Source organism: Leguminivora glycinivorella, chromosome 6, assembly GCF_023078275.1.
Source record: "Leguminivora glycinivorella isolate SPB_JAAS2020 chromosome 6, LegGlyc_1.1, whole genome shotgun sequence".
Lineage (NCBI taxonomy): Eukaryota > Metazoa > Arthropoda > Insecta > Lepidoptera > Tortricidae > Leguminivora > Leguminivora glycinivorella.
The window spans coordinates 18,398,921-18,415,074 of NC_062976.1; the positions used below are offsets into that span (position 1 = coordinate 18,398,921).

The following is a 16,154-nucleotide window of genomic DNA, read 5'->3' on the forward strand; positions in this document are numbered from 1 at the left end:
GAAAAAAAAAAACCGGCCAAGAGCGAGTCGGGCCACGCTCAGTGTAGGGTTCCGTAATTTTCCGTATTTTTCTCAAAAACTACTAAACCTATCAAGTTGAAAACAATTTTCCTAGAAAGTCTATATAAAGTTCTACTTTTGTGATTTTTTTCATATTTTTTAAACATATAATTCAAAAGTTAGAGGGGTGAGGGGACGCACTTTTTTTTCCTTTAGGAGCTATTATTTCCGAAAATATTAATATTATCAAAAAACGATCTTAGTAAACCCTTATTCATTTTTAAATACCTATCCAAAAATATACCACACGCTGGGGTTGGAATGAAAAAAAATATCAGCCCCCACTTTACATGTAGGGGGGGTATCCTAATAAAACATTTTTTTCCATTTTTTATTTTTGCACTTTGTTGGCGTGATTGATATACATATTGTTACCAAATTTCAGCTTTCTAGTGCTAACGGTCACTGAGATTATCCGCGGACGGACGGACGGACGGACGGACAGACAGACAGACATGGCGAAACTATAAGGGTTCCTAGTTGACTACGGAACCCTAAAAACGTACCTCAGTACCATACAAAAAAAGGTACGGTGGGCTAGATGGCATTACACCTTTGGGGTACGCTCAAGTAGATGGCGCTAATATTAATATTTGACATTTTAACACATATCAAGCTAAGAATATGGGTCAAATTGTCAAAACAGAGGTTCAAAAGTTTTAAGCCTGTGTCAAGAGATGGCAGTCTATGCACTGTACACATTTTACTTCGACAGTAACTCTCTATAATACTCGATCCTCTTTGGTAATACCTACTTAGGCAAAAAACCTGAAGGTCAACATCACATGACATTTTTCCATCTCACGAATTTTTCCAAAGATTGAAAATTGAATAAATAATAAGAAATAGTTCTCAAGTCAATAAAATAGGACAGATATTTGTCAAACAGTGATTAGTATCTCTACATGCTCTTATACTGATACCATCTTAAGATAAGGTGTCAGGTTGCGATGATTATACCAAAATAGTGCGCTATCACGGCTCTCAGAACGAGCAAGTATCCATGATCTGAGTGGTTGGTGAAGTGTGAAAAACTGCATAATAATTACTTATTTTGTGACAGTCACTGAAATCACGCGTGAGTGGTAAAAACGCTGTTTTTGAAATAAGTTTTATTAACTATTGGCTGACTGTCAGCCGCTGACATAAATATTTTCGATCGAGTCAGATGCAGTGTTGAAATTTTATTTATGCCTTCTATAGACCATAGATTGGTTGGGCAAATTTTTCCACTTGGCATGGCTTTTCTCGGCGATATATCCCGTGGTTTAACTGACGACTGAAATTTACCTAAACAGAATCAAGTGATGAAACATAACGCATTTTTTAAGAAATAAGAAGTAATTATAATTATATTGGGTGCTCTAAAATTGTTACACAGATGAAACCGAATTTACTTACAACACGCTACATGTGTCGGAGATTAGGACGCCAAAGATGACTTTACGCTTATTTATTTAATAATACAATAAACACTTACATTAAAACTTACAATAAAACTTATAAATAAAATATTTGGCCCAGGTCTTGCTCGTTGGGTAAGGTGCCCAGAAGGCTGGCCGCATTAATTACTTTATAAATCTCCAGTCCTTATTTGGTGTTAACTATTGTCCGCATCTTTATTAAGTAAACGTTTTAATATTTCAACCAAGTCAGACCTGACTTTCTTTCTGCTGCTTTCAAAAATTCTAACCTATACACAACGTGAGATAATACATTATATCACTTAGATAGAAGAAGATAGAGGTACCTAATAAGTGTAGGTACTTGTATCGCGATGCCTCACGAAGTGGAGAGTGCAAACGGGAACGGTGCGCACGCGCCGGTGTCTTCAAGGAAGAGCTCGGAGAGCCCGCCGCCGCCACCAGATGGCGGGTGGGGCTGGGTCGTGGTCTTCGCCTCCTTCATGATACATATAGTCAGTGAGTACTTTAGATTTGGGGTTTGTCTATTATCACAAACGTCATATTGCTACAATTAGTAACGTGCAAGTTGCGGAAGCTTTCCAAAAAAATCTTAAATTTCTTGATAAATTCACGAAACTTTCACGAAAAATAAAAGGAATTTAAATTTATGAAATGGAAAGTTTCCATCATTACAATTGTCCATACCAAGTATGGAAAGTTTCCGAAGTTTTCCTATGTAAAAATTTCAGAATTTTGGAAACTTTCCGTCGGCACATCAGTAACTACAATTATATTATGTCCTGTTGATACAATTAAAAAAAAACAACAGTTAAGTAACTTCCTGCCCGGTGAAAGTACCACATGTTACAATAGAATAAATAGACTCATTATAATTAGCTACCGAAGTACTTCAAATAAATCTGTAAAAAAATTTCATTTTATATCAAGAAAAGAGGGATTAGTAACAACACAGATATGATCTGGAGCAAAGATGAAATCTCCAAAACTATGTTAAATTATTTTCCAGTTGACGGGCTGACCTATTCGTTCGGTGTTTTATATTATGAGTTCCTGGTCTACTTCCAAGAGGGTGAAAGCAAGACTGCGTGGATCGTCTCAATACTTTGTGCGATCACACTCAGTTCAGGTTAGTACTCGTATTAACAGTATTAACTAATTATTACTTATGGTACAGGTGGAAAAAAACAAAAAGATAGTCGAATCAGAACGATAACTAATGAAGTTCGATCGTTAGATTACGAGACTATCAACCTACATGGAACAGTTAGTCTTCAACCTAGAAAGTTAATCTCAGAAAGATTCTGATCCAATGAAGTTTAGGATGAAATAGTGAACAATAAGTAGGTATTTCAACGAAACCCAGAAAGACAACTAAGCTTTTAAGCTTCCAATACAAGATTGTGTATCATCATCCTCCTTGCGTTATCCTGGAATTTGCCACGGCTCATGGTGGGCTCAGCCTGGGGTCCATTGACAACTAATCCCAAGATTTGGCGTAGGCACTAGTTTTTACGAAAGCGACTGCTATCTGACCTTCCAACCCGAAGGGTAACTAGGCCTTATTGGAATTAGTCCGGTTTCCTCACGATGTTTTCCTTCACCGAAAAGCGACTGGCAAATATCAAATGACATTTCGCACATAAGTTCAGAAAAACTCGTTGGTACGAGCCGGGTTGGAACCCGCAACCTCCGGATCGAAAGTCGCACGCTCTTACCGCTAGTCCACCAGCGCTTCAATACAAGATTGTGTATTTATCTCCTCTAGCACAACTTGCCTTGTCGCTCGCGAGTCCATACTTGAAGTCACGCTTGATTTATGGACTCGCGCCCGAGAAGGCAAGTTGTGCTAAAGGGTCTGGAATAAAAAATAAGTCTGAGCTAGACTTATTTTTTTATGAAAAGGAGTAATTGTGTTTAAAAACTTTCAGGTCCTTTAACGGGTTCGATGGTGAACCGTTGGGGCTGTCGCCTGGTGACGATATTGGGAGGTGTGCTGGCGGCCGCCTGCATCATCGCGTCGGCCTTCGCCAACAACGTGCTGATGCTCATCCTCACCATCGGCGTGGGCGCCGGCTTCGGCTGCGGCCTCATCTACCTGCCCGCCATAGTCAGCGTCACCGTATGGTTCGAGCGGTATAGGAGTCTTGCTACAGGTGAACTTGTTCATCAATTTTGCTCGGACCTGAGCCCATAACAGACAGTTGAGAATACTTTGTTATCTATCTTGCCTGATTTTGATTAATAATAGAGTATAATTACTCTAGTGTAATCTTTATTTGTTTCCTTCTATTTCAGGCATTGCAGTATGTGGTTCAGGACTTGGAACGTTTATTTTTCCGCATTTAACAAAGGGCCTAATCTCCAGCTACGGCTGGCGTGGGGCCTTGGTTATTATAGGCGCCCTTATATTAAACTGCATCCCATTAGGTTTTCTGTTTCTACCAGTACCTGAGGTGCCCAGATCACCGGCCAGCGAACCGATGCTTACAAAACAAAAGAAATCGGCTCTGAAAAAGTCGCAAAGTACCGAGCACATGGATCGAGCAAACGGCCATAAAGAAGAGGGCGATGTGGCTAGAATGACTCTCTCACAGCCCGCCCTGAACAAATCTCACGAGTCTAAGCAGCAGCCTCATTCTAGACATGGCAGCGGCATCATGCACAGACCAGATGTATTATACCAAGGAAGTATGGCGAGCCTCACGAAATGCAGGGCTTCATCTCCAGAAAGAATTCAGATTATGACCAAAGACGAGGAAACCGAATCACCGTTATCGAAAATGCTCGATGTAACTTTATTGGTGGATCCCATATTTGTATTATTCTCTGTATCAAATATTTTGACAAATATAGGGTTTTATATACCTTATGTTTATACTGTTATCATGAGCTCCAAGTTGGGCGTTGAAAATCCGGAACGATTAATTTCTATAATGGGAGCGACTACTTTAATCGGGAGAATAGTTCTGGGCTTCGTCAGCGACAAACCTTGGGTGAACAGGCTGGTGGTCTACAACGTGTGCCTGGCGACAGCTGGCATCAGTAAGTATTAGCTAACATAAACAGCATCGACAAACTAATAAAATTCTTATCTCTAGACTTCTTCTTGATCTTGAATTTGAACAGCCTTGAACCAACCATATCTTAGGACGTGATTTTCGTGACGAGGTATTAGTTATGAATAATCATTTGTTTAACAAAAATTAGCAGGAAAAATACAATGATCCTTACCCTAGGCTGGTAATCTAACGTGGTAGTCTAAAACATATTAATTCATATTTTTTTAAACGAGTAGTATACATTTATGAATAACTAGCTTTTGACAGCGGCTTCGCTCGCGTTAGAAAGAGACAAAAAGTAGCCTATGTCACTCTCCATCCCTTCAACTATCTCCATTTAAATAATCACGTCAATTCGTCGCTCCGTTTTGCCGTGAAAGACGGACAAACAAACAGACACACACACTTTCCCATTTATAATATTAGTATGGATTGCCGCAAAAGGGCCGGTTGCATCAACCCGCCTGTCACCGTTAAAGCGTTCGTTAAATTTTATTGTATGGGAAGTTCTATAGACGTCTGCTGTGTGACGATGATGTGTCTGTCAAATGCGATTGATGCAACTGGCCTTTAATTTGCCACAAGGCCACAAGCTTCGTCAAAACTCTGGCTGTTGTTGTGAAAATCTTTTTTATTTATGTTACTGCAGGTATGGCTTTCGCAGCCGCGTGCACAGAATTCTGGGGTCTGGCCATGTATGCGGCGACATACGGTTTCACGTCCGGGGCATACGTGGGACTAACGTCGGTGGTTCTGGTCGACCTTTTTGGGATGGAGAAACTCACTAATGCCTTTGGGCTGTTGCTGTTTTTCCAAGGCATCGCGTCACTATTCGGCGCTCCTCTTGCAGGTGAATCTTTAATAAAGTATGATGTGATTGTTGAAAAACAGCTTAAAATAATTATTTGGGCAGAATGTGTTACGGAACATTACTGAAAATGAGTCTAAGTCAATGACATACCTATTTACTTTATCTTATCTATCTTATTGTGTCATCGTAGCTGTTATAACAGCTTTTGAACTATCATCCGATGCACCAAAGTATGATATGGCAGGCGAAGATTGAATTTAGATTTTTACGTGTTTCGGTGCTACTATTCCTTCCTCAACTCACCAACAAATCGCCAGATGATCTACATGAGGATTAATTCATTACGTGACGCAACGATTGTTAAAATATTCGCCTGACCCACGGTCTATTATCTCAACTACGAATAGTCACAGACGAGTTAGGTAGTTTAAGAGGTCTATTTTTTTATTAATCGCATCATATTTTTACGTATTTCAGGATGGCTCATTCAAGCCACGGGCTCGTATACGCCCACGTTCATCGGAGCCGGGGCCTTCGTGTCGATTAGCGGTTTGATGCTGTTCGTGGTTCCCTTGATACAGCGGCGTCGGCGCACTAGTGCTATGCGCGTACGCTCATCACAGGACCTAGCTTTGGACCACATGTAGCGCCTTGGCAATATGGTGCGCGGTTAGCTCTTGAGGCCAATTCTGTGCCTAATAGATAAGAGTATTCGATTTCCGTTCTGGGAGCCGATTTGAATGTCGACCATTCGATTTCGCGAATTTTGTTCAATAATATCTCCACTATATTGTGGTCATTACCACTAAATTTAAAATAACTAGCCGTATTTTTTCGTCGTTTTCTACAGATTTTAGAACGGCGAACTCATGAGTTCGAAATTCTAAAATTCTGGTGTTACACGTATCATAACGACACGAAACCCGAAACAATTTTTAAAATGAGATTCAGACTATTTGCTGGTTAAGCAGAAATAACAGGGTATACTTAACGCTTAATGCTCATAATTAGTAGATCATAATGATAGGCACTTTTAAAAAGATTAAAATAGTTAAGGCCTTTTAAGTATAGCTTATCTTAGCAACGAATGAATGTGATAGTTTTTATGACAGAAGCATTAAATTCATTCCAAATTCCAAAGATAGTAGGTAAAGTACATTGTATAAGGTATGACGAAAGAGAAATAACATGTAAATAAGTATACATATTGTGGTATTTAACGAAATGGTGCAATAATAATTTATTTATATTAGGTAAGCAAATGAATAAAAGAAACTCATAAAAGACACAGTATTATGATTTGTTATATTGGCTTGTCCTACCTTAAATCAAACCTTAAATAAAAATATTTCAAAGCAGGTGTTGAGTTTAACATAGAATGAAATGACACTAATCTTAAAGAAATAATGTCTATTCATCTAAAAAAATCTAGACTCAACTATTTTTTTACAACTACCCCAAGGCTCATTTAGGCCTGATTTGGACGGCATGCGAACTCGAATGCGATTTTAGTTAATTGTGGGCTATTGAAGTTACATAGAAATTTGCACAGCCGTCAAATACCGCAATGTAATAGAACTCGTATGCGAGTTTCCGTACCGTCTAAATGGGCCCTTAGACGGCGCGGCGCGCGAACTCGTATGCGATTTTAATAGTAACATTTCGTAACAGTCCGCGATGTATTTAATTAGAATATCGTGCGAGTTAGCACCTTGTGTAGGTGAGGGCCTAAAATTCTAATTTGATTTTATTTAGACCACTTCTCAAATATTTCATCAAAAAATCATATACTGTTTGAGTGCATTGGTATCACATTATGAGGAGGCACGTCTACTTTTTCTTGCGAACAATGTTTTGTCAGCAGCCTCTCAGTGTTCAATTTGATCCATCTGAAAATATTAAAAGGAGTGAATAAGTATAACTGCATAAAAAAAATTTTTTTTTTTTTTATTAATTACTGTTACTTATGAAATGAATTGAGAAACATTAATTGTAGGTAAAAACACGCAAATAAGTAGGTATGACGGGTAAGTACTGATTGACTAGCAGTCTGACACGTTATGATTACGCGGATTAGCAAAGTAATTTTCTACATTATAATTTATTAATTCGTTATTTTTCCTTAAATACTCACTGATAAAAGTAGGAAACGTTGGTGAACAAGGCGATGTGAGGCGCATCCTCGAGTGTGGCGCCGTACGACGAGATGCCCATGATCTTGCCCTTGTACATGGCTGCGCCTCCATTATCGCTCAAACGGTTTATCTGGAATTTATACGACAGTTTTTTTAGTGTATGGACTAGAGTGTACCTAATTTACCCTTAATAACATTCAAAATAATGTTCAGTCAATTCCTGCTAACTGAAATCCGTGCCGACTCGTGTCAACCGCTTTTACACTGCTATCGTATTTAAGTACATATGTAGGTACCTACACATTATTTCACAAAAAAAATTTCGACGCGCAATAACTTACGGTTTGACCACAGAGTATAATATATAATAGTACAAGTACAGAACTCAAACGCCTTTGATGTTCACAAAATGGCGCCATTCTAAATTCTTGCCTCAGGTACATTAACAAACGGACCGCACGCGTGCACCCGACATTGAATTCTAAATATTCTAATGTGCCGCGCGAAGATCGTCACCACTGAATGGACCGCGAACTCGGCCAGCATCTACTTGTAGCGCGGCGATAGAATCGCGGAGTGAGCCGCCCCTGACCCCGTAGCCGAATGGCATAAACGCTCACGAAACGAAACGCTCGTAGATATCTATCTCTATCGCTCTCGCGTATTGGCGCGGCAGAGCCAGACTAACTTTCGCTGCGTTTCGTTTTCGTTTCGCGTCGCAGAAATGCCATTCGGTTATGGCACCTGGTTTGAGTAAATTTCTTAATAGTAAATTGTATGGCAGGTACAGTGGGCACGGGTTCCCGTTTCAGGAAATACCTGAATCTTTTTCATGGTGTTTTGAGGTAGTACCTGGCTGTAGTAAGACTCGATAGCAAATCTCAAGGCAATACAATTAGTGTTAATTTCGTGTTGCTTTGAATGAACGGTGTTCTGAAAGAATCGTGTGACACATGGCTGGCTATTTACTTATAGTTGGAAGACTCAAACCAATTACTATTATCGCCGATAATAATTATAATAATATCAATGAGAAGATTGAGAAGGGTCTGTAAACAAAACGGTTAGACGTTAATGATAATTTCACAAATCGGTGATGATGATGATGGTGATGTGATCCTGCTATCCCTCACTAGGGACATAGGGCTCTTAGAAGAGTCTTCCACTTTTCACGATCCTGTTTCAGCTAAGGAGTAGTAGGTACTTACTACTTCGTATTTAGCACAAAACATCGAGGCGGTAACTACATCTGCGTAGGTCTTAATGCATTCTTCCTTGTCCACCAGCTGCATATCCGACTGGAGAATAGAATCTTCTTGACCCTTTGAAACCTCCTGCAAATCATCGTCATTAATCTATGCGTATGATCATATGTGGGTACATTAATAGTTATTTGTTATACAAGGGGGCAAAGTTGTATTTTAACACACGAGAAGTAAAATACATTTGCACCCGAGTGTAACACAAAACTTTTCCCCTCACTATGGCGAGGAAACTACAACACAAGAGATGCGTTTATCACTGCTTCCAGTAGTTCCACAGGTGGTAAATCATCTTTATTACTAGATTCACCTACTTTTATCAATTTTAAAGCAGTTAATTTGACTTTATTCAAGGTCAAATTACTTTACCCACTAGTGGATAAAATGCGTTTTTACCCGCTGCTATTAAAGGACAAAACACGTGTTTCCGAGCTAGTGAGGGGAAAAAATACTTATTTTATTCAGGAGAATGTATGTTCCGGCTGGAACTTATTCCGATAATGGTAAATTAGGAATATGTACGTCTGTACGAATCAGTTGCTTATCATTTACTAACTGCACAATGCTTCCGTATATGTATATATATATTTATAACAACAAACAAAATAATACATTGTAATACATCGCTGATACGACTGTTATCAATTATCATGTTTTAGAATTAAATAATCTTGCAGAAAACTTTGAATAGAGCGCCATCTCTCGAAAAATACGCGAAGTTCTACATTGCTGAAAAACTTAGTAGAAACATCACAATACGCGTACTAACGTAACAAGGCATGGTAACATAGATGGCGATATAAGTCTCTCTTGTTCATGTTTTTGTTTGTTGAAATGAAGTTAGATGGCGCAGAATATGCTTTTTTTTAATTTGAAATGTAAATAATCTAAAACTCATTTAAAAACTTAGTTTGACTAAGGTTTACTTAAGAAGTCATTGTGTACTCGTATGTGTATTTTGATAGTCTTTTTTTAATGATAAAGGCAGCAAACGAGCAGACGAGCCGCCGGATCGAAAGCAGACTTCGCTGTCCATGGACACCCCTTGAGTTGCAGGCGTCCATAGCTTACGGTGACCGCTTTCCATCAGGCGGGGTGTATACCTGTTTGCCACCGACGTGGTATAAAAAAAAGCGACATTAGGGGAGTATTCATCCTCTTTGAGTTATCGCTGCTTTTTGACCATTCTGCCAAGGATCAAGACTGGTACCTGGTCGGTTTGGCAACTAATCCCAAGAGTTGGTCAAGGAATTATGTTTAACGTAATGTGAGTATCCAGCATCCGAGTAGTTTACTTATTAGGAATACTCTAATATTCCAATACTCTGGGTTGGGTTGTTTTGGTTATAATATGTATAATGAATAGAATACCTACATAATTATATGATTGTTGACATTGTTGTATTGTATAACATCTACCGTGGAATGGAATAGGTATCGAGACAAACCTTATTGGTTTAACGATACTGTGTAAATTAATTAGAGATTTTTGTTTGTAATTACCTAAATAAACAAAAAATAAAAATAAATAATTCACGATGTTTTTCTTCACAACAATAAGGGACCGTCCACTTTCTCTGCCAGCGGTCATACTTAAGGATAAGTTGTTTTTCTTAAGAGGATACGGTAGCGAAAATGCTAAAATGGAAAGGAGCCCCCCTTTCAACGTCGAAATTTTAGTTAAATATACAAGTGTTACTTTTATCGAAAAAAATTGTCCATTAAGAACAACTCAGTGAAAAGATTTTCAAAAAAATCTTTAAAATCGTTTTTCTTAAGTTTATCATTGATCGGAACGAAATATTCAATGAGTCGGACCGTTTAGCTTTTTTGTATCAAATCTTGAGTATCAAATCTTTTTGTTTTTTTATTGTTAATCAAAAAGAAAAATATCAAAAAAATCAAAACGGTCCGACACAGATAAAAATAATAACGTGTTGAAAAAATCATTGAAAAAACGTACCGTTTCCCCACCCATTATTCCAGTCACAATAAATCTGTGTTAATCAAGATATAGGGTTTAAACGTTTTTCGGTGATATAGCACCACAGTCCCTGGCTCGATTAAAACGCCTTTTCTCTCGCCATAATCGAACTTGACGTGTGTCTACAAACAAATAAAGACAATATTAATATCTACAGACTCTAAAATGTGCACTGAGAGATGTTAGTTGTCGTACCCATATATCGGTCGTGGTAATTAGTAATTCGTCACTACTTTAAAAAAAAAACTTGTATCTTCGTCTGTCAATGAAAAGAAAATTGTAGTAAGTATGTATGGAATGCATATAGACTTACTGCGTTATAACTTTGAGGAACAGCGTGAGATACGAGATTTTTTAAAAGTAGTGACAAAATTACATAAAATAGACTAAATGCAGTTAAATGGCCCATTTTTTTTCAAAGTTGTCCACCCCACTTTTTTATAACATAACACATTCATACTCAGAATCGCGAGGTCTTTCGATCCTGATAGAAGAAAAAAAAATTCCATGATTTCCATACATTTTTCAGACCTTCCATTACCGCCATACAAAATATATGAAAAAATGGTAAAGGAATGGGAAAAACACCTTCGGACACTTTTTTTCTCCTATTAGGATTGAAAGAGCTCGCGATTCTGAGTGGAAATCACATAAAAATTTCCAAATCCAAAAAAAGTGGGATGGACAACTTTAAAAAAAAAATGGCCCAAATATGCGCCAAGAATTACAAAATTAGATTATAATGTACAGTCAACCAATTTGAATGCTATGCCACTGTAGAACCTTTTCACAGTCATCGTCAAATGTGACTTGTATGGTCAATAATGCACAGTGTCAACAAGACAGGGTTCTATAGTGGCCTATGCTTCAAATTGGTTGACCATACATAATACAGTACATTACAATACAAATGCCTAAAAAAGGAACTTCGAAACGAGTGGCGATAAATTAAAAAACGACCAAAGGGAGTGTTTTAAATCGACACGAGTTACAAATTTTCTTTTCGCACGTGTATCGTACGACGTTTTTCAGTACAGATGGCCCTCCGAAGTTTCGACCTGACATATAACGAACCACTTCTCGCACTAGTGCGTAAAAAAAGCACCACCTGCACTGAAAAGATTTTAGCAATTTAACTACTTTTACAGTAGATCAATGTAGAGGTAGTAGGCGCCATAAATTAACTGTACAATTGATCAATAAACAAAAAAACACGGTTATGACGCGAGTTAGTCCTTACCTCAAGTATAAGCAAGGCGATATCATTGTCCAGGTAGCTGGTGTATTGGAAATATTCATGCTGTTTTTTTTCGGCGACAGCAATAACCTGTCTATCCAAAAGAAATGTATTAATTATAGTGATACCAAAATAATTAAGTACAGTGGGTGAAGATTGAAGGGTTCTTAATGAGAGGTGAGATAAACAGCCGGTCGTAGAACTTTGCTATACGGAAGATCTTTCATCTTACCCCTTATTAAAAACCCTTCAATCTTGCTCAACCTTTATTAGCTACTAATATTTTTCTATTCAGGGTACGTAGCCAAATGCACAAACGCTTACGATAATATAGTTATCGTAGCTAGCTGCCTCTATCGCTCGTCCGAATTGGGGCGACAGAGCCAGACTGCAGTTCGATCGGCGATTGCCATTTCAATTCACCGACTGAAATTTATAAAATTCTTGTGTATTTAGTTACGCTATTTTGAAAAATATCTACTCATCAAGTCATACAAGAATCAATGTTATAAGCAATATTATAAACCTGTTCGCGAAATCATTAAAACTGTACACTGAGATACAGGTATTTACGTAAGTTACTAAGCCTTTATCCAAATAGTTCTTAACTCCAAACTTCACGTAAATATCATAATTCTCCTTGTCCTCCTGAAAGCAGCTGGCCACAGTCAGCACAACCTTCCAGACAAGTAGATTTCGCGACTGAAGGATCTTTACAGAAGTTCAAGTAGATTAAATAGTATAATTCTCCTTGGTTGTAGACGACGAGGGTATGGTGCGCGACTGTACATATATCCCCCATGGGTTTACGCGTGGTTAATTTTGCGCTAAAATCTTTACAGTAAGTTCAAAAGTACTTACCCTTTATCCAAATAGTTCTTAACCCCAAACTTCACGTAAATAGTATAATTCTCCTTGTCCTCCTGAAAGCAGCTGGCCACAGTCAGCACAACTTTGCTCCCTATGAACGAGCCGGAACAGTAGATTCGGTTGTAGACGACGAGGGCATGGTGGGCGACTGTGTCCTCCATGGGTTTAGCCGTGGTTGTGGTGGGTCGGTACGCGAACTCGTGGAAAGAGCCCTCGAAGCTGTCTGACATGATGCTGTGTGCGTGGGCCAGTGAGAGGATCAGTAACAGGTACTTGCTGTGAGGAAAAAAAATCGTTGTAATGTAGAGTGCCAAAGGTATCTAACGTTATCGAGTCTTTACAAATTACGAAGTGCGTGTGCGTGTGCGTGTGCGTGTGCGTGTGCGTGTGCGTGTGCGTGTGCGTATGCGTGTGCGTGTGCGTGTGTGTGTGTGTGTGTGTTTGTATCTTAGCCATTTATTTTAATTATTGTTCCGTGTCTTCATAACTGAGGGTTTTCAAAAATGTATCTAGCACTTTTCTACACTCGTAATAGCTTAAGTGACGTAATTGTACATGTTTACTAACACGATTATATAGTTTGGGAGCAAGCGCTTTATGAAATTTGACAGAAAACGCTGACTTGTATGTAGGGATAAAATATACAGAATCACATCTGCGACGCGTTTGGCGAATAGTCAGGCTGCTTTTGATGCTGCATTAATAAAATTATTTTAATATAGTTTGGCCCACTGAATTATAAATGGTCTGTTTGGCCCACTGAATTAATAATCTCTAAAGGGAAAATTTCGCTGTTTCTAATAAGTACCCAGGTAACTTTTTCATTTAAATTCGTTATTCATACCATAATTTTTTTCTTATGTTCTTTTTCAGTAATATTAAAATCCTAATGTAGTATGTGGAAAAAATTAGCAATTGCCTTTTAATTTCGTATTTTGCAACACTGTAAATCGAATTAGGTACTTGTTAAGCAAATTAATAATAGGTAATGTATCCCAATACTCACGTTGACTCACGTAACAGGATTTTGCTATTTGTGGCTCACGTCATAAATTCATAAAGTAACCAATTGCCCAATTTAAAGTACTCAAGACTTGACATTCAGACCAATTCGAATATCCACTGATATCAGTCTGACGTCTAACTGATGTCATTAAAATATCGTGCATTTCACTCATACATGTTCGTTCAGAACTGACGCGGGCGAGACGCACGATAACTAGATATAAAATAAATATAATTTATACTCATACAGTCAGTACCTACCTTGGAATTGGCCTGATCAAACGGGACCGACGGGGGGCGAACAAGCGAAAACATTGCCAATAAATAATCAGGTAATCACTTGCTGTCAAAAAGGAAACCAATAAAAAGTGTGTAAACCCTTCGATAGGTATGTACAGTCGCCGTAATATAATTATCTGGCCCCGTAGCCGAATGGCATTTCTGCGACGCGAAACGCCATCTAAACGCCGCAGAAATGTAGTCTGGCTCGAAAGAGATATTATAGCGAGTGTTTCGTGAGCGTTTGTGCATTCGGCTACGCATACTGAGCGGCCGGAGCGCGCAAAACAAACACACGCCTTATCGCCTTGGCAATAGTGTTAAGATAATTGTGAGCACCGTGCCCGCTCCGATATATCTGATGGTGATTGTACCAAAGTATTCAGAAAACTCACAAATTCATCCCAGTGGAGTGGGTACAGCTACAATTTCAATACTTGACTTAATTCGGGTTCGGAGGGCGGGCCTGCATAATAGCAATTTCCAAGGAGCACTCGCGACTCACTAATAAACTCCCGCTATCAACAAAGCGAGACTCGTATTTCTGAGTAAAATTTGCAATCATACTTCGCCGCCGCCTCAAATAGTCGATACAACGTTATTACTGTTTTGGTACAGTTTGCTTAACCACTACAGATAGGTTTCAAGTTCTTAGCAACTTCAAGAACTTTTCATTCGTAAGTCTAGTGTTACAAAGTGCAAAACTGTTTGGAGTTTTCTGCTGGGAAATAACTTCATAAAATAGTCGCGATATACATTGTTCGAATATTGCTACCACATAGGTAGGTAGGTGTAAGGTAGGTATGTAAATGTTACGTGTATACTTCGCCGCAGTGTTTATGCCTTCGCATACACACGATTTGCATTTCGGTCACGTATCGAAGGGAAGTCGCAGAAATGGACTTACTTCCTGGGCTGTTGTTATCTCGCGCCGTTTTAAGGGTCAAAGGGCCCATTATTTCTTGACGGATATAGGTATACGAAGTTACTTTGAGTCTCATTTATATCGTATTTCAATAGAAAAAAAATACTTTATTAACTATGAAGATATACATATACTCGTACCAACTGCCTACTAGATGTAAATCTGGACCAGGGTGGTTAAATTTTTTTTTCTGGACATTTATTTATACATAGGTTGACTCACACAGTAAGTTCAAGAAGACTTGTGTTGAGAAGAATTTGAATCAAATGGCAGAACTATAACACTAAAGATTAATTTTCATCCGTCGAGAAGAAAATTAATCTTTAGTGTGCACAATATTTTCTTAATCTTACACAATACTTTATCTACAGCTAACTGCAGTCAATATAGCTGCAGACAAATGCAAAAAATAGCACAATATGTAAGTAATCTGCATCATTATTTTGGTAAGGCCCCTATTTTTAGAGATAAAAATAAACCGGCATTTCAGTACATTTCCCTGCTGTTTGAAAATGCAAACTGCGACATAAATATCTAATGAAATGTGGGAATGGTGCATCAATCCCGAGATAAAATGATATCACCCCCGAACTAGCCCCGGGCGTTCCTTTCGCTCCAATATTAGTAATGCAAAAGCTTTTAACAGAACGTCGAATACCAAAATATTCTGTGGAATATAATGTGGTCTTTTATTGAGTAACTTTGTGAGTATAATCAGCGTGAGGGTAGTGTAGTTTCACTGTTGGTTGCTGCACAAGTTTTAAGCCATATTGCATACGAGCCATTAGTGTTTAGCTGTGCATTTGCTGACCCGCAACTGTGGTCTTAAAATGAAATTATGCTGTGTTTATGCTCCAAACACACAAATGTCGATATCGTGGGATACAGTTTAACCAGTCCTTCAGTCAGTCTTGGGGGCCCGGGGCTCGGCGCCTCTATAAAGATTTGGCGTCTCGTTTGGTAGATGTGACGGGTGACAAAAGGGCTGGCCAGTATTTTGCTCAGAGAATAAGCATCGCCATTCAGCGGGGCAATGCGGCCAGCCTTTTGGGCACGCTGCCTGTTGGTGGCGACTTGCAGGGTGTTTTTGAGTTGTAGGT

The 16,154-nt window shown here is 38.7% G+C and overlaps 3 protein-coding genes across 3 annotated transcripts; 1 reads left to right on the top strand and 2 right to left on the bottom strand.

The window, feature by feature from the left end:
• Positions 1-1,044: 1,044 nt before the first annotated feature.
• Positions 1,045-6,607, top strand: LOC125227517 (monocarboxylate transporter 12-like). Its single transcript, XM_048131852.1, has 7 exons — positions 1,045-1,145; positions 1,791-1,982; positions 2,494-2,613; positions 3,416-3,640; positions 3,783-4,529; positions 5,196-5,396; positions 5,835-6,607. The coding sequence occupies exons 2-7, from the start codon at positions 1,838-1,840 to the stop codon at positions 6,002-6,004; spliced, it is 1,608 nt and encodes a 535-aa protein (XP_047987809.1). The 5' UTR covers positions 1,045-1,145; positions 1,791-1,837; the 3' UTR covers positions 6,005-6,607.
• Positions 6,608-6,669: 62 nt separating this feature from the next.
• LOC125227518 (trypsin-like) lies at positions 6,670-8,844 on the bottom strand. The gene is made up of 3 exons (XM_048131853.1): positions 8,701-8,844; positions 7,492-7,622; positions 6,670-7,246 (listed from the first exon to the last, which is right to left on the bottom strand). Exons 1-3 carry the CDS (start codon positions 8,782-8,784, stop codon positions 7,141-7,143), a joined length of 321 nt encoding a protein of 106 aa, XP_047987810.1. The 5' UTR covers positions 8,785-8,844; the 3' UTR covers positions 6,670-7,140.
• A 1,896-nt stretch (positions 8,845-10,740) lies between these two features.
• On the bottom strand, positions 10,741-14,637 carry LOC125227038. Its single transcript, XM_048131230.1, has 4 exons — positions 14,525-14,637; positions 12,837-13,121; positions 11,979-12,069; positions 10,741-10,860 (listed from the first exon to the last, which is right to left on the bottom strand). Exons 1-4 carry the CDS (start codon positions 14,530-14,532, stop codon positions 10,741-10,743), a joined length of 504 nt encoding a protein of 167 aa, XP_047987187.1. The 5' UTR covers positions 14,533-14,637.
• Between the last annotated feature and the right edge of the window lie 1,517 nt (positions 14,638-16,154).